The 24,486-nt window shown below is 40.9% G+C and overlaps 1 protein-coding gene across 2 annotated transcripts; it reads right to left on the bottom strand.

The window, feature by feature from the left end:
* Nucleotides 1-288: 288 nt before the first annotated feature.
* Nucleotides 289-24,001, bottom strand: brwd1 (bromodomain and WD repeat domain containing 1). 2 transcript variants are annotated; one of them, XM_037072152.1, is made up of 44 exons: nucleotides 23,754-24,001; nucleotides 23,578-23,636; nucleotides 23,428-23,457; nucleotides 23,152-23,211; nucleotides 22,091-22,241; nucleotides 21,765-21,863; nucleotides 20,431-20,591; nucleotides 20,022-20,243; nucleotides 18,893-18,993; nucleotides 17,952-18,022; nucleotides 17,689-17,789; nucleotides 17,529-17,569; nucleotides 17,319-17,420; nucleotides 15,746-15,899; nucleotides 15,498-15,632; nucleotides 13,954-14,082; nucleotides 13,552-13,700; nucleotides 13,214-13,290; nucleotides 12,737-12,958; nucleotides 12,428-12,611; nucleotides 11,783-11,867; nucleotides 11,435-11,557; nucleotides 11,225-11,295; nucleotides 10,721-10,946; nucleotides 10,519-10,635; nucleotides 10,258-10,365; nucleotides 9,911-10,035; nucleotides 9,457-9,539; nucleotides 8,753-8,864; nucleotides 8,264-8,325; nucleotides 8,005-8,160; nucleotides 7,744-7,864; nucleotides 7,439-7,564; nucleotides 7,233-7,299; nucleotides 6,237-6,287; nucleotides 5,917-6,042; nucleotides 5,622-5,774; nucleotides 5,329-5,489; nucleotides 4,910-5,073; nucleotides 4,511-4,636; nucleotides 4,176-4,352; nucleotides 3,739-4,071; nucleotides 3,338-3,517; nucleotides 289-2,934 (listed from the first exon to the last, which is right to left on the bottom strand). In XM_037072152.1, the coding sequence occupies exons 1-44, from the start codon at nucleotides 23,788-23,790 to the stop codon at nucleotides 1,472-1,474; spliced, it is 6,801 nt and encodes a 2,266-aa protein (XP_036928047.1). In that variant the 5' UTR covers nucleotides 23,791-24,001; the 3' UTR covers nucleotides 289-1,471. The 2 variants fall into 2 exon arrangements, with proteins under 2 accessions (XP_036928047.1, XP_036928040.1); XM_037072145.1 differs by having other exon boundaries at nucleotides 4,176-4,358; nucleotides 23,754-23,999.
* Between the last annotated feature and the right edge of the window lie 485 nt (nucleotides 24,002-24,486).

The following is a 24,486-nucleotide window of genomic DNA, read 5'->3' as shown; positions in this document are numbered from 1 at the left end:
CTTGGTGTAGTAAATGCAATTATTTTTATTATTCATGGACGTAATTAGAACTACACCGACTCCCTGTAACAATCTGTCCTAATTTTGCTAGACAAATGTGGGGATTAATGAGTGAGAACTATATACGCTGTGCAGTCCAGTTATTAGAATTGCATTTACTACTCGCTCACTTTTTGTGGGCAACACGTGAAGAGTAATACAGGCAGGCGATAACCACTGCAACGTTAAATGATGAATGACAGAATTATTAACAGATGGACCTCCTTCATGATGTCAACAAATCTGAAGTGAAATACAGAATACACCTTGAAATGATGTCTTTATTAATAGGAGGAATAACTCATTCATTGCACTCCACAACCACATTGCGTTAATAGTTTTCCTGTGAAATCTGTTATTAAAGGTGTAGTACGAAAAACATTAAGCAAATTGTCATAAAGCGACTGTATTTAGAAACCTCCCCATAAACAAAACTAAACCATGTGACTGGCAAAATGTTTTAAGTCAACTCTGAAAAAGAATTCAATACTGAAAGTAGATAACACAGAACAAAACGTCTTCCCAATATGAGAAATCACAGTATTTTTGCAATAAGTACTTTTGGTTACTTGTACTCGACAAAAAGGTACCAATTTGTGACATATGGCAAGACAATGCAGTTTAATGTAAAAAAAAAAAAAAAAAAAGACAAAAAAAAGAAAAAAAGAATGAAAAATAAAAAAAAAGCTCAAATTTAAATAAACGTTTTGCTACTGACTGATCGCCAAACCCTTCCCACATTCTCAATCACATATTTACATCTATTCACTAGAATACAACACAAACCTAAATTTTAGAAAATGAAATGGTATGGGGAAAATTATTCATATTCGTCCATTTGGCTCATATTAACTCAATACAGTCAAGCATTAAGTGTGTGGATTTACAAAGGAGTGCTGTAGTCAAAAGTCTGAACATGGATTTTTGTTTTGTCCCAGTCTGTGTGCTTGGACATCTGCCAACCTGGAATTGTTTCTTGTCCTTGCCTTAGCTCAAAAAACAACTGCATGTCTGAGACTACAGTAAACTTAGTTGACCCCTGAGTTTCTAATGCAAAACTAGTGTATGAAATACCTCATTACAGTGTATCTTAGTGCAAGCCAGCAATATGCTTGATTAAACAGAGGTATATTAGATTAGCACCCAAGCTGACAAGATTCCCCAGAATGGTTACTCTGCTGGCCGGATCACAGCAAGCAGTATGGGAGGTGGTGTTTTGCTCTGTATCCTTGTGAAAACCAGCGGATCAAAATGCTTGAATTTGTATTACATCTATAAACATGTTTTTCATAGAAAATATAAATATCCCTGAATGAAACAGATTCACAGCATTTTCTCTCGAGGACTCCAGTGCTACTACCATAACGTGGCCATCAAGTGTCTTTAAGGTCTCCAGTTAACTCTCCGTCTGTAGTTCCAGCAGCTATGTCCTTTATTCGCTGTCGTGATAAATGACCGTACGCTTCCCCCGGTTACGAGTGTTCACGCGCGACTTTCGCTGCGGTTTGCCGTACGTCTCGTCGCTGTCCTCCTCCTCTGAGGCAGACCGTCTCCGGCGCTGCCTGAGCTGGCGGCCGGAAGTTCTTTCACCGATCGCAGACCGTCTATGACTTCTCCTCTTTGGACTGCTGTGGGACCCTGAGCTGGCCAACGAGTTTTCGGATGCTGAAGACGACTGCTCGCTCTCAGAGTAAGAACTGTGATTGCTGCTGCTGTAGCTTTCCTTCCGTTTGTGTTTCGGCCTCCTCGCGTTCTTCTTCTTCTTCCCACTCCTGGAACGACCAGTATCTTCCTGCTCTTCCTCCTCGCTGGAATCGGATTGGGAAGAGTTATCTTCCTCGTTGCTGTTACCATCGGCTTGTTTGGATTCCATTTTGGGACGCTTTGAAGAGCCTGACGGGCTTTTCTTATTGTTCTTGGACACTGGCTCCCTCTCTCCACCCTCCTCCGCATCATCAGAGTCTGAGGTGTAAATACGTTTTCTCTTGGAAGACAGCTGATTCCTGGCTTCATTGAGAGAGGTTCTCTTAGACTCTCTCTTATTATTCCTGTCTTCCCTCGATGCTGTGGCTGTTCTGTTACCATTTCTCTGTCTACCCTGGCTTGCAGAGGCAGAGTCTTCCTCAGAGTTGTCACTGATGTATTTCTTTTTTGGTAGCGCTCTGAGGTTCAGGCGTCTATTTGACGCGTTGTCTGAATGATCTGACTCTTCATCTGACGAGCCAGTGGAACGTTTCCTCCTTGATTTTCTCTTGGGTTTGTATTCCTGCTCAGAACTCTCTGAAGCCGAGGTGCCATCAAGAGGCCGCTTAGATTTACTCTTGTTTCTTGTTGGCCTCTTAGACTTAGACTCCGCCTCAAATTCCTCACTGGAGTGATTGCTTTCTACATCGCGTTCTTCATCTTTTTTCATTTTTTTCTTGCGTGGGCTGGATCTCTTTGGAGAATCACTGAGTTCCTCGGATTCTGCACCATCCAGTTTATTAGTTGAGGCAGATTTTTGTTTGTCTTGGCTTTTTGACGATGACACTTTGCTCTTTTTCTTAGAGTCCTTGTGGATGGCTTCTTCCACATTTCTTCCGTTTTGGTGTGGGTGTTTCTGAGACCTGTGGTCTTTGTCCTCTTCATCTGAGCTTACAGGAGGTTTGTGTCGTGTGGTCCTGCGTTCAGTGTCCTCTACCTCCTCCTCTTCCTCCTCACTTGTGATCCTCTTTTTCCTGGCTGAAGTGGTTGGCATGCTTCTGGAGGGTTTCTTAAACACAACCTCTTGTTCCTCCTCCTCCTCGTCCTCCTCCTCTGCTTCTCCAGAACTCTCCTCTACAGCTTCCCCTTGCTCAGAGTTGCTGTCGGACTTGTGATGTTTTGCGCTGTGTCCGTTCACATGGGACAAAGTATCTGCAGGAGAAAGGAGAAAAAAGAAATTCAAGTGATTAGAGCAGGAGGAGCAGGAGCCAACACAGAATATTTTGAGACACAGATCAAGGTTAATTGCTGTTCTATAATGAGAACTAGTCGGCTTTACAGAAGCTCGCAGGCAATTACTTAACACATATTCCAAAAACTTTTAGTCTCATAAAATAAATATACATTCATTTTCAAGGACTCCTCATTTATGGTAACATTTTATGACAAAATGTCAAAAGCTGTGAAAAGCGAATGTTTGACATTTTAACAAGAAAAATGACAAATCTTTAATTGATTATTAAAATAGTTGGCAATTCTCTTTCGATCCACTAATTGATTGACTGAATAATCAGTGCAACTCCATACAAAAGCGACTGATGAGGACATTTCTCACCATTTCCCTTGGTCTTAGCAGCTTGTCTTTTTGTCCTCTTTTTGTTGGACTTTGTGTCTCCATTCTGATGATTCTGAGAGGAGGATGAAGCGTCACTGTTGTTGCCCTCCTCCTCCTCTTCCTCCTCCTCCTCCTCTTCATCCTTTGATTCCCCACCTGATTCCTTTGTTCTCCGGGAAGCTAAAAACACAAACAAGGGCAGCATTGAGCAAATTGTCTGTCTGGTAAGCTCCAAGCAAAAACAAAGAAATGCAAATAAGATCTGCACTGTATTAGAACGAAGTCAAAGCACTGTTAGAACACAGTTACAAGATCTAACATCAATGTATCTGTGTGTTTTCGGTCACTCTAAAATTTAGAATTGTATGACAAAAAGGATTAAGAAAAGCATTGTTGCCCACCCCGTGTTGAAGGCTCTTCATCAGAATCTGAGCTGCTCTGAATCACGGCAGTGCGTTTGCTGGCCCGGACCGTGTGGCGGAGGCGGCTGCTGCTCCTTCTTGGCCTTTCCTCCTCTTCCTCCTCCACCTCATAGTCTTCATCTGAAGCTTCAAGGAGTTTCATCTTATTCACAGCCGCCCTCGCAGTCTTTCTCTTGAGCGACCTGCGCACTGTTATTTCCTCTTCCTCTTCCCTGTCGGAGCCCTCGGTTGTGGCTGCGTCAGAGTCGTGGTGGTGACGTCTCTCCCTGCGAGACGACCTGCTGCTGTGACCGTTCACCTCTGGTCTGTCTTCTGGAAAATAAAAAAAAAAAAAAAAAAGAAAGAAAAAAAAGTAAGTATGTTTCATGTTGGCTGGCGGATGTTGTGAAAATCCCTGGGCTCGTCAGTGGTGTTACCTGTGCGCTTCCTGTCTGCACCAGTGCTGTTTCTGGTCAGCCGTGTGCTCCTGTTGTTTTTACTCCTGCTTGGGTAGCGACGGCCTGAGGAATGGGAGGACATCTCTCCATCCTCTCGATCTTCTCCTTCACTCTCCGATTCCTCCTCTTCGTCATCCTCTTCCTCACTGTCGCTCTCTGCAACTGGCAACAATAACATATCTCACGTTATGGGTTTTGTTTTTTAAAATTACGCAGCTTAAGAACATCACACTTCACCAACTTTTTCTGATTACAATGCTGACTTCGAGGTGTGATATTTAAAAACTGGGTTTTTACCAGGAAATACTCCTCACCTTTTTTCCTCTGCTTGGCATGTTTGCTTCTTGTAACTCTTGTTTTCTGTCTGAGTTGATGGTGCCTTGATGAACCTGGGCGTTTGTCCTCCTCTGACTCACTCAGCTCACTCTCACTCTCCGACTCTGAAATAAGAGATATTCACATCAAATATTATTCATTTGGCAGATATTGGCAAGTGCAGTCACACTTGAAAAGGAGCCAGAGCTTGATGACATCAAGAGCTGGAAATGCAACCACCTCCTATATAAATAGCTAAAAATGGGAGGCAACATATTGTGCCCAAAACATCATTTGGACCCTGGTCTAAATAACCCTGGGGACATGATGAGTTCATCTAAAAGGTTTCTAGTTCCTGTGGTGGAAACACGGCTTATGAGGCAAAATGCGTTTTGTACCTGGAGTTGATGACGCAGCTTTGGAGTCCTCTGAGGAGCTGTGACCTGAGCTGCTTCTTCGACTCCTCCTGGCTCTCTCAGGAACAGACACTTTGGCTGAGGTAGATTTGGTCACTGACGTCGACTCCACTTTTTCCTGAGTTTGTACAGCAGCTCTCTTTTGACTTGAGAAAAGAAGAATTTCATCAGACATTAACATGGACATTTTATGTCAAATGTGCCATCAATATCCCCAAATGATCTGCTCTGACTGCTTGAACCAATGAAATCAGGTTACTGTTTGGCACTTGCACCAAGAAAGTATTGTTAGTAAGAGTATTTTCAGCAGGAATGTATGGCAGGAGATTCACCAAAGCACAAAACTTGTTCTTCCTGTTTCCAAGCAGACAAGATGACAAAACACATAACTCAAAACAAACCTTGATGAGGCGGAGGGTTGATCCTGCTGCTGCATTTTCTTGCGGAACCTTTGACTGCGGCGGAGCCTGTCACTGCTCTTCACAGCAGTTTTGTATTCTGATGTGATCGTTCTGATTTGCTCCTCAAAGAAGGCTGAGAGCCGCAACGTCATACTGTAAATCTAGAATGGGACAGAAAATGATAGTCAGAAATATACTGAAATGACTTAATAAATTAACAGAATGTCTAAACCCAAAGCAGATTTTATTAGATGATCTCCACCTGCAACATTTAGCATCTTAAATTACCCTACCTTGGAGCGTTTATTGGGTGTGTAGGCTTTAGCATTGGCAAATATTAGCCTGGTGTCTTTGCACAGCTCTATGGGGTTTTCATAGCCATCATTCCCAAGCTTCCTTCTCACGGAGCCAAAGTCCATTGGTGTATCAATAATGTCATGGTAGTCCTGGGAACGAACACACACACACAAACACACACAGACACACACACAGACACACAATTTAGACAAGATATTTTCCAAAACACTAGTACACACGAGTAAAGTGTAACTTGTTAACAGCATGCTGTGGTATACTGTGTTGACTTACTGGATAGTTCTGAGGATCCACAGGCTGTCTGAATGGTTCCGAGTCCTCACACTCAAATATGTAGTTGATAAGAGTCTTGCATTGTTCTTTCCAGGCGTCTCTGTCTGGCAGCACCTCTACAGAGCGCTGCAAATATCGAGGACTTCATCATGACGAGAGCTGCTATTGAATCATTGATCTGCTAACCAATTTTCATTCATCATGCATCAAATTTACAGTACTGATGAACCTTACACACGATTAAAACCACAAAACATCTGGTAAATCTTTATTTGGAGTATTTATAAACTGTATGTGAACAAGTCTTCGTATTTTTTTACCTGACGCAGTCTGTGTCCAGACGATGTTCCTGGTGCTTCTGTATCTTCCTCCTGAAGGAAGAAATCAAGGTTAGATTACTTATGTCTATTGCTGTACCAAAGGTAATTTTATTAACCTTCAAAGCTTCTCTTAAGGTTTTCGAATGAGGCTCATGAAATCCTCAAACTTAATAGCGTTTGAGTCAGAAAAGATTTTTGTTATTGCAGTTATAGAAATAAATGTATAGTGCTGTTGGATTGATGCTATACTGCCCCATTAACACAGCTGCTGCCTCCCTTCTCGTGTGGAAGGTAAAACGGTTTTTTGACTGTAGTGAAAAGTAGTAGTTTATGGAAGGTTAAATGCCAACAAACAGGATTTGAAGTAGAACATTTATCTTAATTAGATAGATAGATAGATAGATAGATAGATAGATAGATAGATAGATAGATAGATAGATAGATAGATAGATAGATAGATAGATAGATAGATACTTTATTGATCCCGGAGGAAATTCAAAATTAAAAGATCTTGTTAATTTTGGAAAAGACAACATCCATCTTCTTGTAATACATTTTCATTTTTGGGCTTTACAATTCTCTGAAGTTATTGGAAAAGTTTTGATCGCACAAGTCAGAAACAATCCAATGCATCCATCACTGAATCGATTTCTACCAACAGTGATATTAGTGTAGCCTGATCTTGACCTGCAAATGTGCAGAAATATCAGGGTTAAACAGAATAGACTGCTGTGCAACATTCAGACTATTTAGTATTTGAATGTCAACATTCTAACATCAATAAAGCTTTGAAATGGTATGCCCCAACATAAATGTAATCATAAATGACAACAGTGAAGGTGCCTAAAACCAGTTACGGAAAACAACCTTCCTGTGACGTGTTCCTTGACATAGTCTCTTCTTTTTATCATCAATTGCATGTATTTGCTGCTTAAACTAAGGTTTGACAGCAGGACATGATAAATCAAACAAATATAGTAAATCAGCCAGACTTACCTCATCGTCATCATCCATTTCTTCAACAGCATTGTAAATCTCCATAATATCTGTGCAAGCTGGATTACTGGGAACGTAGGAAAAAGTCGTCAATTTTGCATGCAAGACAATGTATCTAAATAATACTGTGACGGTAATTATGATCTAGCCATTGGTTTAATTTTGGGAAGCATGCTTGTCAGGACAAACAAATGAATGAAACGTACTTGACAAATTTCTGGAGGACATTTGTGATGATTTTTGCAGAGTGGGCAATCTTGCTCCTTGGCTCATTGAAAGTGCGGGCGTTATGTGCAATATACCTGACATCCCATATTAATGCTGAGAGGCGCCTGTGGATCACCAGAGGTGGGTTAATACACACAAACTGTATAAAATGTCAGATATTTGTTTGTCAGCAGCTGAAGACATTTCAAGGACAGAACTGGGTCAACAGTCAGGAGTGCAAATACTTCATGCTTTGACCTGCTTGCATTATCAGGTGGAAGGAGGAAAATCTAACAGGACTGACCTGTAGAATCTGTTCATGAGTCGCAGTCTGATGGTGCCCAGGTCAGTGGGATAGGCGATCACAGTGCAGTAGGAGGGATACTGGACTAAGTCCACAGGACCAGAGAAGGGAGCTGTAATCTCTGTAGCAGAAACACAGGGGGAGGTGGGTTAGTATGACTGGGAATAGTTGAAGGACCTACAGATGTGAGCGAATTGTGAAGAGGGAGTGTGTGAGTACGAGCAAACAAGAGATTTAGAGAATGTCTGTTTCTCTACACACCGACTGTGATGAGCTGGTCGATGCCGACGATGATGCGTTCACATTCCTCGTCCCTGCTCCTCTCCCCCCACTCCCCCTGCAGAGGCTTGTACATCAGCTCGCTCATCTCATCTGCCGTCACAGGGATGCCACCTCCTTCTGTCTCTGGCTGCTCGGCTGCACACCAAAGACAGATTTGTTAAATATGTATTAAAAGCCTCTGAGCACTGTGTCAATGTGTGCATGTGACAGCAATAAGATAGTAAAAAGTCTTCATTACCGTTATCTGGAATAGGCTCCACATCCCAAGGACTCAGTTTCTCTGTTTCCCCATTGTCCCATCTGGTGATAGAAAGCACAAAAACAAGTCCGCTATAAAACCTGCTTCAATTAAACCTGTTTAACAAAACATGACATTGTAATGCCTCTTAATAACCACCAGGGGTCAGATAGTAGGATATACTGTAGCCTATTTTAGGGACACCTCATTAAATTGAAGAATAAAGATTGAACATCAAATGTCAAACACAGTTTTGGGGAAGGAAGTGTTAACATTGGCTTGTATTCACTCCTCGCCTTGAAAGGTGGACACCCCTAGAGTGTCTGTCACAAATTTCACTTTACTTACTCACTTAAAGCAATGTGTCAAATATTGACAGTAGGACAAGCAATATTTCCGAGGAACTAACCAATATTTGACATTAGTCCTGATCCCACAAACACAGTATCTCCTGCTAACCCTTTCATGACAACACGTGATGTTTCCAACCTGACTTTGAAGCACTGGAAGAGACTGTCAGCGTACTCCGGCTGGTAGGGCTCCTGGCAGACGATGGTCCCAAACCACCAAGCATCGTCTATCACTGAGCGGAACCTGTCATCTGCACAGGAGGCGTTCAATTTAGGAAAAGGACATAAAAACAAACAGTATCTATTCTCTCTAAGAGGCTGCACTGATGAATGGCTTGAAAGAGGATGGGTGTGGGCAACAATTAGAATCGGGTCTATTGCCAAGTAGGTTTTCACATGTAAGAAATTTGCCTGAGGACTTTTGTGCATGACAATAGACATAGTAAGAGAAAAGAAAAAGCAAGTACTGCAAAAGCCAGGAATATAAATCTTCATATTTAATCCACTATAGCCTCACTTAGATCAAAATCCCTTTTTCAAGAGTGACGAGGCAAAGGGGAGGCTCATGTATACTATGCAGTTTGTGCAGGAATGCACTAAATACTGACCGACAAGTGTGCAAACAAAACTTATTTCATTGGTGCCTTGACATAGCGATACAAAAAGGAAATCCTCACAGGGAAAAAGAGTAATTATTGGTTTGTCTGAAATGTTGACAAAGTGACAAATGTGTTGGCTATGAGAGCACCATTATTCTGTGTAGATTTAAGGGTTAGGGTTAGGGTTAGGGTTTCAAATGATGAAAACAACAAAAACAATATCTAACAAGGTGCATAGACTCACTTGGTTGCCAGTTCCTTCGAAGTGCCTCATCGTAACTTTGCCTCAGAATGAGGAAATCAATCACATCTGGCATGTCATGATACCTGTTCAAGAAATCAGCGTAGCTTTAATGAGGGAGAATAATAAACACAGAGTTGTCGATGAATACACATCATTAAAAAAAACACAGCAACACCAGCATTTCTGCCAGCATATCAAAGCCACAAACATATTCATCCTCTGAAGTCTAATGATGGACCTTGTTGACGGCAACCCAAAAATCAAATGTAGGCATTATGTCCATATTATACAGCTACATACCTCCGTCATAATCATGATGTTCATACACTGTGTGTGCTGTGCATTCAGCCAAAATAAGACTCTTCCATGTTGGGTTGATAAAGGAAGTGAGAAATGCACCAATATTGAGTGTGTTTCTCAATAGAGGGCAAGTGAAGGAAGCAGAGCTGCTTACTTGACAGAAAAGGACTTGTCTGTGATTCTGCCAGTGCCGTGGTCAATGAGAGTCAGCTTCAGACAGCAGAGTGTTGGAGGGCAGACTTCATACTTGATCCCAGTGATCTTCACAAACTCTTGGTCCTATTTTTAATTAACACATTCAAAAACATTTATAATAAAAATACATTTTCAGTTTAGATTTTTGCCTACATATAAATGACAAAAAATACCCCAACTTTTTTATTCAAGATTTCTACCTATATTTAACGTCACATCACAGAGTCTGTGAGAATTTTATAGATTATGTCCAACTTCTTTCTGTTATCTGTCATCTTATTATCTTATTATTTGTCCTAGTCTTACCCGTAGTTGCATTTTCTTCCAGGGCTGTTTTTCTAAGTTGATGGGGTACAGTTCACCCCGACTCACAGCCTCGACGTACGCCTCATGTCCCTGTCGGAAGTAGATCACCTGACAGACAGAAGAGTCAAAGAAGTCAAGGAAGAACTGAGTGGCGTTAAGATCATATTTTCCAACTAAAAAGTTAAATACAAAGATCTTTAAACAAGCTGAAAACATGTTTTCTCATGTTTAAGTACCTCTCCTAATGTCTAATGCACATACCTCATCGCCCATTTGAGGAACAAAAGGAGACTTCCTGGGAATGACATCAGTAATCCATGGTGAGGGTCTGAACTCGTTCGAGACTTCTCTGTTGATGGATGGTCTGGCCTTTGGACGCTGATTGCAGAGGTAAATCAAGTAAATGTTAACCTGTTAAGATATTTCTAAAATAAACAGTATGTACTATATTTGCAAAACTCACCCTGGGTGACTTGTTCTTTGCCTTCTTGGCCTTCTCTTTGCTTTTCTTGGCCGGCTTTTCCTCCTCGTCACTCTGCTGCTTTTCCTCCTCGTCCTCATTCTCTTCATCATCGTCTTCAGAGCTGCTGAGTCTGCGCTGCACCCGTTTGCGTGATGACAAGGGGGTGGAGGGCTGCAGGTTGATGCCAGCGTCTGCCGTCCAGTCTGAGTACTCGCTGGATGTGTGACTGTCCAATCAAAACCAGTTATGACTTTAAGTTACATATGTGCAAACAGGCAAGACAAAAGTTAATCAAATAACTTGTTTTAACCTGCTTGGGGTACCAGATGTGTGGGGGATTGCCACCTAAGACAACAAAAAGTTTGAACATTAAAGTCAATATTTCTGTCTCTATCATAACATTGGCGATTTGGGAAAACCCTTTTATCTGGTACTCTAAACAAGTTCAAACAAATTTGAGGACTTACTCCACAGTAGTTTGTGATAATCATAAAAACTTCATACCTTGAGCTGTCACTATTCCACTCTTCCTCATCATTGGACGAATCCAGTTCACTGCCATCCAATTCATTGTCCTGAGCAGATTAAAAACAACAGGACCTTATTTAAAATCTCCCCAAAAATACACAAACGTAAATAAATAATAATAAAAACTACAGGTGCTTGTAAATGTGACATCACAGTCACAGTAAAATGGAGAATGCCATATAATACCTCAGTGTGTCCATCTGAGCTTGCAGTCTCCTCTCCCTCTTCACATGAAAAGTCCATGAATTCCAGCCCGTCGCTGTGACCATGTGCTCGCTTCGCAGTGGGAGTTTCATCATCTGAATCATCCTGATGGGACAGATGGAACTGACTCAACACAAGCGCAAAGATTTGTACAGAAATTGTGGCTAACACATGAGAAAAAAAGGGGGAAAAAATAGCAGAAAAATGCAGACAATTATTTGAATGTAAAAAAACAAAAATACGGAAAAACACAATCCTAAATGATTAAATAATTTCATCCAAACTGGGGACAGAACAGTTCCTACACGGGTGAAGGTAAAATAATCCTACTCGGTTGTAGATAATGCGTCTCTTCTTTGCATTGTACAACGCCATCTCCTCGTCTCCTTTGGCTGCTCGAATGTTCTCCTGGTCCCTGAAAACAAATGTACATAATGTCTGAAGTCTAAAAAGGAACAGTAAGACACACCTGAGTCATAAGGACCTGTTACTTTTCTGTCAATCAATACATTTTCAATGCCTACGATCTAAAGATACTGTACAAGTAAATCACTGATACTGGACTTTTATTCTGTTGTTATTATAAAGATAACAAGGTTAAATTAATATTCTGTTTCCTTTCGATTTGTCAAATGTATTCGTTGAAGAAACAAATACAAAAACAATCTGATGAATTCCCCTGATTGAGTTTTGACAATGAACTAAAGCACTCAAACATTCCCTTTTTAAACATGTCTTTTGATGTAAATAAACAAAAAAAATTCAATTGGTTATGATCTAATGTAAAACAGGACTGGGATTAAGATCCATTTCAATCTAGGTCATATTAAAATATTACATTATTAAAATAATCAGTTGAGCTTTGTGTAAACGGTGTCACCTTTATAAAGCACAACAAAGAGCAAAGACAACTCCAGTCACACATGGACCATGTCTTCAGCAGTGGACAGTAGAGCAAACATCAGAGGTCTCTACCTGTAGGTGCTGGTTGCCAGTTCAGGCACCACCACCCTGCGTCTCCAGGCCTGCAGGTCTCTTTCAGTAGCCATCTGGCTGCGAGGTGCATTCTGATGCATCTGTCGGACGCCCTCCACCTGTCCGCTGCGGCGCAGTCCCACATTAGGGGGCGACTGCACGTCTGCTCGATCATTTACAGACACTGATAATGAGGGTAAGAGAATTATATTAACATTCAATACAGCAAATCACACCGCCAGCATCCAACAGCTCAATGAGGCAATTTATCAGCTAAAGCAACCCAATACACTGGTGGTGTATTGATACCTCTGCGGGGTGTGCTTGGTGCAGGTGCCAAGGCTGGGCCCTGTGCCTCAGCTGGTCCTACCCCAGCCCCAGGCCTTGCCTCGGCCCCTGTCTGGTTCTGCCGTGCCTGCTGCTCCTGGAGATTTCTGATTGCCTCATCCAGGAGGCTGCTGCGCCTGACTGTGACCTCCTCGTGCTCTGCAGTCTGCTGGCTGATCACCTGCTCAACCACCTCACCATCACCTGAAAATGTCATCAAACAGGGAGCACAAGAGCGTTAGTTGGGCTTGTCCAAATCTTACAGTTGGCTAGTTAGAAAATGATCAAGCTAATCATTGTAGCAGGGAAGATAAGGTTTAGACGTTCCTAAATTAAGTTGGCTGTTAAAGCAGAGAAACTGAAATAAATTAGTCATGTATTAAACAAAACATTCTTCTCTCTAGCAAAAGGCTGATTAAGGTCAAATTAAGGCCTGCGTCCGGTGGGTTTTATTCTTACTGGTGGCTACGTATCCCAGCTGTGGAACCAGGTGTTCAGCAGCAATGTTCTCCCGACCTGGGACAAGGCGTTGGTACCTGAAAATAGAGTGAAACATTTTTAACCAAGAAATAGCTTTAAGTCAAACCAACACTAACCTCACTTTGAATCATACGCATACAAATTTGATGTAAAACGGGAACAATATGAAAGTAACTGCACAACTCTACCTGGTATTGCTTCCATTGTGGCCTAGGGCATTGAGAACTTGCATGGAGTAATGATTCAAACATCTGACCCGTAAGTTAATGATTCAAGACTGTACTTCTGCTCTCTAACAGAGAGAAGGTCATGTCTACCTTGGTGGATGGGGGTTTCCATCCACGTCCACCAAGAAGGGTGGGGGCATGAGATGGGGCGCCTGCTGGGTCTGTTCGTCCAGCACAAAGCCATTGGTGTCTCGGATCAGCGGTCGGTAGTCCGTGTGAAAGAACACCTGGTCTGGAAGCTGTGTGGAGACCAGGAGGAAGACAAAGATATGGCATCACCCTGCTGCTTTTGTTGCACTCATGTAAGGCAGGATTATTCAGACACACACACTTATTTTTGGACGCATACCATACAGTGAGCTTTGAAAGTGTCAGACTTTAATGGCTATAACATTTCCCCAGTCTGTAAACTTGGATGGCTTTACTGCGATTTCACTCAGCAACAATGATGAATTGTTTGTGAAAAAAACTTGTATATGCGTCTAGCCTTGCCTTCTCATACGGCTTCGAACTGCCAAAGCCAAAGATGAGCAGATGGCCGTGAGAGTCTGTGCAGGCAAAACGCTGGCCATCCGGGGTGAATTTGCAGTCGAAAACGGCCCCATGACCCTGGCCCTCAATCTGGATGAGAAACACAAAATAACCACATGTACAGAAACATGTCAGGATACAAACACACAAGTTTTCAACAAAATTTCAATACTTGTTCTCAATGTGTTTCCTTGTAGGCTTTTTGCCCTTGCCTACAAGACTTCAAAGTAGTACCAACTTTGGTAGAGCCCAAGTATTTCTTATATGCTATCCTATTACGCTCATTTACAGCTCTACCTTTTGTGCAAGCAGAACAAACAGCAACAGTAATTAGGCAGTCAAACTTGTCAACCCACACAAAAATAAATGAAAGAATCCAAAAAATTCCTATAAAACTTTCAGGAGAAATGAGAGACAGCTCCAGGATGAACAACAATTACCACCTTGCAGGTATATAACTCTGCACACCAGTTAAGTTTCCGTTCACAACTAGGTCTGTCCAGACATACAACATAGCCTATGTAGGTATGACTTCGGTGGACTCTTGTGTTTTTCTTGACGAAAGGGAAGACATCACGATATTGACCTGTATGATCCCAGTGAATAGTTTCCAGTGAAAAAAAAAAAATCATGCTGTTGTCACTCAGAGACTATTTTTACAGAGGAGTACAGAGGACTGATAGAGAGCTTTGTAGAACTCTGCAATGACAATAGCCTGAAGCTCGATGCCTGTGATGGACCACTGCTGTACGTCTATTAAAGTTCGCTGAGACAAACAAAAAACAAAGCTGATTCTAACACAACACAAAGAAGCTACAAATTCTAAAACATGGACATGCTCAACCTGGCAGCACATAAGATTTATACAATCACTACACTTATATGATTTGTGTCACTAGTTCAGTATCTGACAAAATGTTAAGTATAGTCACAATCTCCTCTTCGGTTGCTGAGCTATGGGGTTGAACAATGGTCAGGAAATTGTTTTTGCATTCATTATAATGTCACAGTGTAGTGGACTTCTAAAAAATAAAAAAAAATAAAAAATGTAATTTTCAAATTTAAAAAAAAAAAAAAAAAAATCATCATGTTAGATATTTTTAAATTCTGTCATAGCTAATGTATGAAAATGTTCTCTGACATTATGTTTTCTGATGTCACAGTGATTTTGACCTTTGATGGCCAGAATCTAATCAGGTCATCCTCAAGTCCAACATGTATACATTTGTGGTAAATTTGTTGAAACTCACAAGCTGTTCCTGAGACATACGTCTCCATGGCTATTGCCAGCACAGATGCATAAAAGCTCTAGAAGGCACACTGTGTGATGCGTGAAGTTGACTTATGTTTGAGCCACACTGTCAAATATGTCTCAACTGACTCTGTCTTGTTACCATGTTGTCTGCTGCTTTCTTTGTCATGTGAATCATGGAGGGTCTCTCAATAGAGTATGGTTTGTTCATCATGGAAGCACCATGTTCTGATTTTGCCATGTGTGAGTGTACCATGTTAAAGTAGTGCTGTGTGTTCGTCCCTCGCTGCAGGTCCCAAATGAAGACGTTCCCATCGTGGCCGGCAGACAGGATGATCCGGGGGTCAAAGGGGTGCGGCTCCAGGACAAACACCTCGGCCTCATGGCCCTGAAAGCAATGTTCAGATAAGTTTATCAGTTTGTGGAGGTTAAATGAGGTGGTTGTGATATCAACTACGCTCTGCGTTTTGCCAAGAGAAACAAAGAATGGTGCACAATTACTTTGAGGATATGTAGCAGCTGTCCTGTGTAGGAGTTCCACACTTTGAGGAGATGGTTGTTAACAGCCGTGATGACTGTATTATCATGACGATCCCACGCTACCATGGTGACTTTGGGTTTGAAGTAGCTTTCCTCTTCACTCATTGTTTCAGCACTGACATGGGAAAAAGCTCAAATTAGAAAAATACATGAACTTCATATGACCAGTTGCAACACTCAAAACATGCTGTCTAAGAGTGATACAGTTGATTCATTACTCAACACAAATGACAATAACTAGTTCGTTTTCCCTGTGTCTCCTGTTGCAATATGACTGATCCTACCCGTTTTACTGCCACAGCATTGTTCTTTTTCACTTTTACTTCACTGAAGAAGATCAACATGCGTGCAGTTTCACTTATGCTTAACTCAAGAAATGCTGATAATTCTCCAAGTAATTGAAACCTCTAATACTGATCAAACTTGGTGCATTTTGTGTGACATGTGACTTCTTCAGCTATACAAATGAAAAAGAACACCTATGTGATGCCAGCTTGGCAGACAGGACCGAACTTAATGCAAATGTACGTACAATGTACTAAAAACTGTGAGACGACACAATCATGAAAATTTTTAATTGATTTGGTTATCAAACAATACTTCTGAAACGCAGTGACAACGGGATTATGCCGTGAGCAGACGAGCGGATTATAGACACTGCCACTGAGGCTCCTTTATAGTTCTCTGAGCAGACAGATGAGCTCTGCTTGGTAAACACCATTTCTTCTTGCACCCCTGAAAGTTTGGGGCAACTTCAGTGATGTACTGGTATCGTATCATATAAGATTTTGTATGATTGATGGTGAAGTCAGGCCTGAATGTTTGGTGGTTTGACTGAATACACTGTCAAGATGATTCTACAATGTAGAGAACAAAAAATCAGCCACCATGTGATTTTGTCCATCAAGCATGTCTGTCTGATGGTAAACGGGGAGTATAAACTTAAGTCAACTTGCGGATTAATACAGCACAAGGAAGAAATGTTTGAACACTTCCTTTGGCGGCTCTCAAGTTACCCTTCTGAGTTTAAACATGCTATTGCTAGTTTTGTTTTGTTTTGTTTAAGTGGGCATGTCATGCTGTAATCATTATTAATCTGAAAATAAGCAATAAAAGGACAACATCTCATCAGAAAAAAAACAAACATGAAGCCAGGCTAGCTCATTTTTCCTTTATTAGGTCACAGCCCTCTCACCTGCTTGTGAAGCAGCCGTTATAACTTAAACAATCTGACATCTGAACAAATAAAACATTTGGGGAAATGGATTGCTCAGCTGACATACAGGTACATGCTCTGACAGCTCTTTGATGTGGCCAAATGAGACCAAATGACTGCGCTTAATTTAGTGAATCTCCCAGGTGTTTTTTTTTTTTTTTTGAACCACCAATGGGAGTGTCATTCTCTCATATCTTGTTGCTCATATGGTTCTCATCCTTGTCTTAGTATTTCTTCCTGAGAACAACACCAGTCAGGAGAAAGACTTCATTTGTTGCCACATTCACATGGGTAGACCAAGAACAAAGCGCTCCTTACCCTGGAAGAGTGGCAGACATGTTGAGTAAGATGCACCTCCACTGCTGTCGCTGATGGAGCTTCCAGATCCGCGCTGTCCCATCTCGACTTCCACTCACAAACCTGAAACAACAACAACCATTACACTATCACTGTATGCACTGTTGCGTAGAATTCAATGTAACTACTGTGAGAAATCTATGGTGAGCAAGTACAATGATTTTACTTTACCTTTCACCTGAGTGGCAAAACTGAATGCTGTCAACTTTGTCCTGGAAGGAGAGCAGCAACATGGAGAATGATTAAATCGACAATCCAACTGAAAGTTCAATATGTTCTCTGTCAAGGAACATGCTTCACAAAAAAGTTTGGCTTTTGATGGAGCTCTCACCGTGTGCTCATGAAGCTCTGATACTTTTTCTGGACTCCCGCTTCCCACGAAATATATTCTGATGACATCATCTGTACTTCCTGTTGCCAGGAACATGCCACCTGAAAAAAATAAGACATTGAAAGTGTTTCAACACAAAATTCAGAGGATGATGAATATGTCTGTATTAATAAGACACTACTCAAAACACATTCAGTAGCATGTGTACAGGTTATGTACATATAGTAATTTTACATATCAGTCTACTTAAAATTATACATTACCTGGGCTGAATGACGAGCACACAGTCTGAACTCCGGGCCTCGGCCGTTCTATGAATTTGTGTGGTCGATCACTTGAAAGACAGTGGAGAAAATGTTAAATAATAATATAAAAAATAATATAAAAAAATATAAAGTACATATAAAAGCCTGGGTGTTCTTAAACAGATTTAAAGAATGGCCTTGACCATTTGCTGACATTATTGAAAATCTTCTACAGGCCACATTTGTATGTCAGAACTCATCTGTTGCACATGACAACCTGTCAATTAAAGTTTCATCTCATCTAACAGGCATTCCAACTTCATGATGACAGGAGTGATTAGAGTCAGGTCAGATGTTGAGTTAACACTCCTTTTTCAGATAAGGCTCACCTACATACCGTGAAGAAAATGGAGATTAAATGCAGATTTTGATCAAGTCTGTCTTCACATTGTACAGATACGTCAACTTGGTTGCTTGATATACAACTATATGCTTGCAAGTTCAGATATCACAGTAAAGCAGACTCTAAATGCAGCTTTATTAACAGCAGCAGCATTAGCAGTAGCAGGTATTGGAGCAGAAAAAAAAAAAACACAGTCTACCTTGTTCAGTTTGTCTTCAATCGTTTGCTTAAGACCTGTAGCTGATTTCCATAAGAAGAGTTGCCATTCCCACCTCTCATTTACATAACAGCCAACAGTTTAGCATGTTAACTGTTTGTCAAAGCCCTGTCTGTTCAACTGACACTCAAACGAGTAAAACTATGTTATGCTCAAATATCAGCTGTTTAAACATGCCATAGAATGATCTCAACCGTTCTTTCAAGCTTTTCAAAATTACATTTGTAAATTTTTGGCCACACACTCAACTTTGTTTTTATTTGACCATATTGTTTTAAGAGCACTGCAAGTGAATATTTACGAATTATCACCATTTCAAAAACATGTGTAAATAGTCACCTAAAGTTGATGTTGTTGACGTCCCACTGCCAGAAGCAGACGGTAGCATCAGTTCCAGTGGACAGCATGTAACGTTTAGAGCCCTTGGCAAACGGTGAGAACTGAAAACACAAGATGTTCACAGATCAAGTACCTGAAGTACTCTTCCTTCCTTAATATCAAGAAAAGCAAGACATGCATTCTATATGGGGGGTTAAGTACTGACATGATCCCCCTTTGCTGTCCTCACAAATAGTCAACGGACAAAAAGTCTATTTTCTTGAGGACATTAAATGTCTGATTCAAGTGAAGTTATGACATCAGCAATGAGTGACTGGTGTAACACTGGAGCAGATGAGTTTTCTCAGTCTTCAGACCACTTGTCCTACTGAAATGGAAGGCAAACAACAGAGTACGGACAGCCATGGTAACCAAGAGGATGTTGCCATCCATGAAGCATCATGTGCATACTGCAATAACTGCTTTTATACTTAGCAGAGGCAAGTTGTCATAGTGATAAAGGGAAGATGCAATGAGGGCTGATGGGAACAGATTCTTTGGATAGAACAAACCTTTGCCAGAGCTCCTAACACCTCTTCTTTTTGTTTCATTTCAGGCAGTGTCAATGTAGGATAAACACGTACTGCCACCCAAGGTTTTAAAGCTTCTGCTCCATTGATAACAGTACAGTACAGTATATAAAATTAATCCAGAATAATGTTATGTTATCATATGTGAAAGAGATGCACAGCGGGGCAGAGTCACACATGTAAATTATGTAATCTTTTAATATGCTTTAAAAAGAGTAGGACTCACAAAACAATACTTGTAAGATCTATATTCTAACAATAGTTATGGATTGTAAATAGAGGTAGATAACAATAAAGTTATCTCACAATGGAATAATGGGCGCTGCATGGAAATGGAAATACTCAGAAAATGCAAAAAAGGTTATTATAAAATGTCAATTTTCTTTGATAGCAAAATATATCTAGAACTGCTTGATTTTTGCTTCAATTTATCATGTCCAGAGTGAAGAGAATGACACACATCTCGTTCAAATGATGCCAAAATACATTTGTATAGAAAAAGAAACCTGCTTCATTTCATTTTTTAAGACAACAGAATACGAAGTCAGAAATCAATTTACCTGTAGGGAGGTAATGGATCCACTGTGCCCCTGCAGCACAGCCACGGGGGCACAGGTACGAAGGCACCACACGCGGATGGTCTTGTCACAGCTTCCCGCAGCAATTAACGTGTTCTCGTAATTCACTGCCAAGTCTGTGATCTCTGCAGAGTGTCCTCGCAGCGTCGAATGAAGCCTTCCATCAAACGAAGACCAAATCTTCACCAAACAGTCATCTGAGCCCTGAGAAAAGAAAAATAACAATATTAAGTATGTAGCGTCACAGTCAGGTGAGTGTCAACTTCGTAAGTGTCCTATATTTAAAATTCTCTGTGTTCCCACTGCATTAATCGGCAGAATTAAATCACTGTGATCATAGCACACTGAATAAGGTGGTTTTCTTCTGGTAGTGGGACAAGTTCCATCTTACTGTGAAGATCCTGAGACCGGTGCGATCAAATGCGATACAGTACACTGCAGACAGATGCCCCAGGATCCGCCTATGCAGCCGCATGCGCTCATAGTTGCTGACAGGATTGATGGAGCTGAAGCGTTGTGCTCCCGTCAGCTCTCTCCCTCGAAGGACCTTCACTGTTGACGATAAGATGCCAATCATCAGAATGTAGGGGGGTGTAACAACCCAAAAAAGGGGGCATAAAATTTATTTACTCCAATATTGACACAAGTGGTGGGGCATTATCATCACAGGATGGATGTACATATATCAAAGTACAAAAGGTTTTTATCAAAGCCAAGAATGCAAGTCTTCCAATAAACCTTGTGCATCTTAACGCAGCAGCAAATAGAGTCAGGTTCTAGCTCAGCTTGTCTGTCTCAACATGATTTATGTCTTGTTTTTATAGTCATCGTGTCACATAAATTTAACAGCATGAAACACAAATGCCATCCTCAATTCAAAAGTGATCTGTAAATAATAACAATATCACTGCCGCTCTTAAGTCTGAAGCATCTGGTTTGTATCTGTTGCTATGGTAAACAACAAAATATCAGAGAAACAAGAACACCATCCATAAGGTTTTTATCCGCTTTGAGTTCTTAGTTTTAGTTTCAAGCATTTAATGAGGCCTATTTGTAGTGCGTGTCTTCTACAAAAGGTGGCTTTCTAAACCTTAATAGCATTCCTTTAAAAACAAAAAAGAGGTCTGAATGTGTGTTATTTACCCTGAGGTAGGACAAGTTTTTAAATAGAAAACATTGTTGAAAGCAGGCAGAACAAGAATGCTGCAGTGCACAGTAGATACATGCCTGTACAGCAGGGGCTAACAGGGATCCTCATAAAAGAATCGAATGTATTGAAAAATACAATAATTTGTGAAAAGCTTCAGATGAAATAATGAGATACAATAAGTACAATTATCATGCTAATAAAAACTAACACTGCAGTGTAACAAACTGCATCCACGCAGCCAATCTGGCTCAGTCGTGGCAGCGCACCAAATCGATATTTGACAACAACAGTCTGACAAAAGAGGAACGCACAGTGAAGTAGAGTATATATAACCGTATATATCAGTCCTTCAAAATCAAATGAGGATTTTACTTTTCAGTTTTTATTTTAACCAATTATTCAAATACATGTACGCACACACATTACATGCATGGTATGCGTGGAGAGGCATTTGAAAAACCTTCAGAGCAGTACCATGCTAAGACAGGTACCAATAATGGGCACATCAATTTGTCCATTTCACATTCTTTTTAAAAAACACATAACAGAGGGATATTGAGTGAGGCCAGACCTACCTAAGGGTAGAGGTTTCTTGCAGTTTGAAGGCCTCTCTGGTGGTCTGCCCCGGTGAAGGGCTGCATATGATGAAGCTTGAAACCGCACGTTGTCGCAGTCTGAAAAGCAAACAAAAAGTTCACAGAATGATTGAGCTCTGTGTGGGAAAAAGATAGCATCAGCTCTGGTGAAGGCATAAACCAAGAAACACTCCAAAGCTTTATATTAACAGAACTCAATATTTCTCAGTGAGAGCAGCCTGTGTAATGTCCAAAACAATGTACAGAGAAAAAAAATGCCATTTCTGCCTCCAGACATATTCTGAGGCACCTTGAAGATTATGTACCTTTTGCAGTCCTAAGCATTGACTGCTTTCCAGAACCAAGGAGAGAGTGTACCCCTGGGACACATGATGGCACCTCTTTGTCAAGAATTGGTCCAATCTGCCTACATATCCGTAGCAAATGGTCTGGTGCAATATGTCTGTTGGCTGCGACCTGTCAGGGCAAACAAAGCCTGAGTGGTGACATGGCAATGTATACAGATCACAGCTGAAACAAATGCTAGGTTCTGGTAATTGATTATGAGACTAAAATGCCAAACAAACATCTTAAATGTACAGATCAGAGGCTTTTCTGTTTTACATCATTGTAAAGTGAATGTGTTTAGGTATTAGGCTGATGGTCACGCAAGATGAGGAATATGAAGATGTTACCTGGAGATATGATTATCATATTTTGCTATTATCTAATATTTTTACGGACTAAACAATGAATCAAAGATTATCAACAGATGATGAAATAATCAGTCATTAGTTGCCATTGTACATATTACATGTATAACATACAGCATATAATGTCTGGATTTTACACATCATCCAATACATTTGAAATACTTTTTTCTAGGGGCTGCAGCCTGCCTGAACACTTTGGTGGAAATGTCTGACAGGGTAGTTGCTGCTTTCATGTGCTTCTCAACTCCTAGTCCAAGAGGCGTGGCTTCTTATGCAAAACTTTTCCTTTTATGGACCAATCACAGCTCAGGTCACATGCAAAATAACGCAGAGACAGCGTCTCTCGGCCTCTGATTGGCCACTAGAGCCGTCTCGACGTAGCAAGAAGCCGAACATCCCACCCTATCTGCAGTACAACAGTCGGTGCTAAATAATATTAAACCGAATCCAAATCGCATTTTCTGAGCTACCATACCCCGATTAACTTTGAAAATTAAAGTCAGACGGAACGACTTGTGACCTTGTCAGTCCTTCCAACTCAACGAAACCCAACAGCAGTCCCGCAGGAAAAAGAACAAAGACCGTAAACAAGAACAGAGCATGGACTCACAGTCCCCCTGTCACAAGACAATAACAAGCGCCGACAATGAACTTAACAGATATTTAAATCTCACCACATCTTCATATGTCCTCGGGTGCTCGTTCCCCAGCCAGTCCAATCTCCCGGGTAAGAGCTGTCGGAGACAGAGTTTGGTAAAGCGGAGTCACCACGGCGGAAAACAGCAGGCACACATTAAGCTAGTAAAAAACACCGGGTGATGTCAAACGAGTGAGACGTACAGAGGTATTAAAAGTCGACTGAGTGAGACAAGTTTTATCCCCAGACTCAGTCAACACCGACGGATAGCAGCTAGCAGTTAACAAGCAGCAGAGGCAGCGGGGATACACACCTGATATTCCTCTAGTTCACTCGCCAGGACCTGCGGTGGATTAAAAGAGGCGATTCATTATCAGATGGCCACTATTAACTCCATTATCAACTAGCTAGTGAACTATTTTGAAATACAACACAGTGTGCCAGTCAAGGCACGCCAGCTCACCTCAGCCGCTCTCCGACATGGACCCGTTGTTAGAAAACGAGATATCAAGTAATAGAGCTCTGAAATTGAACAGTGAGGACATTAACCGTGAGAAAAAAGCAGCTGGGGATTACCAATTAGCATGAGCGATATCGTTGGAAATTAAGCTATCAATTGGGTTTACTTCTGCAGCTTACCCGACTCAAGGAGCGAAATGTTCCGATTTTTGGCCATTGAATCGGCCGTGATTTGGAGAGGTGAAACAAATTTCAAGCTAACTTTATGACTACAGAGAATAGGATATATTTATTTAATTTCGGTAACACAGCTCTGACCCCCTCCACGGTTGCTCCCGCTTTCTATTCAGCCTGTTTGCAGTCGCCATTGGAAGGATGAGGCCTCAGCGATACGACTTACTTCCGCCACAGCGGAGTAACACAGGAAAAAGGGGGTGGGGAGGAGCACTTTCAACAAAAGACAAAAGTGAACGTTAGCATGTCGGATAGCAACAGTTATATCATTTGTGTGTATCGCCAGGCATCCATACGATTCCAAGTTTGCGTCTACAAGATAAATAAATGAGTAAATATATTATTTTATAAATACACTGATCGCGGTAATCACACGACCGCCCCCCTTTTTACTGACCAAGGTCGTGAGTTCTGTACATGACGTCATAAAGTAATGTTGCCAGTTTGTTTTACCAATTTCTTGATTGACTTATTATTACTTTGTCAGTTTGTATAGAAACAAAACCGTCTCCTTGTGAGCATAATGCACTATAATATCGTGTGTATACATATATATGTGTACATATATACAGTACATATATACAGTATATATATATATATATATATATATATATATATATATATATATATATATATATATATATGTATACATATGTGTACATATATACAGTATATATAT

This window comes from Acanthopagrus latus, chromosome 2 (assembly GCF_904848185.1).
Source record: "Acanthopagrus latus isolate v.2019 chromosome 2, fAcaLat1.1, whole genome shotgun sequence".
Classification (NCBI taxonomy): domain Eukaryota; kingdom Metazoa; phylum Chordata; class Actinopteri; order Spariformes; family Sparidae; genus Acanthopagrus; species Acanthopagrus latus.
The sequence above is the reverse complement of the archived record's forward strand: the minus strand, read 5'-3'. Positions and strand labels throughout refer to the sequence as shown.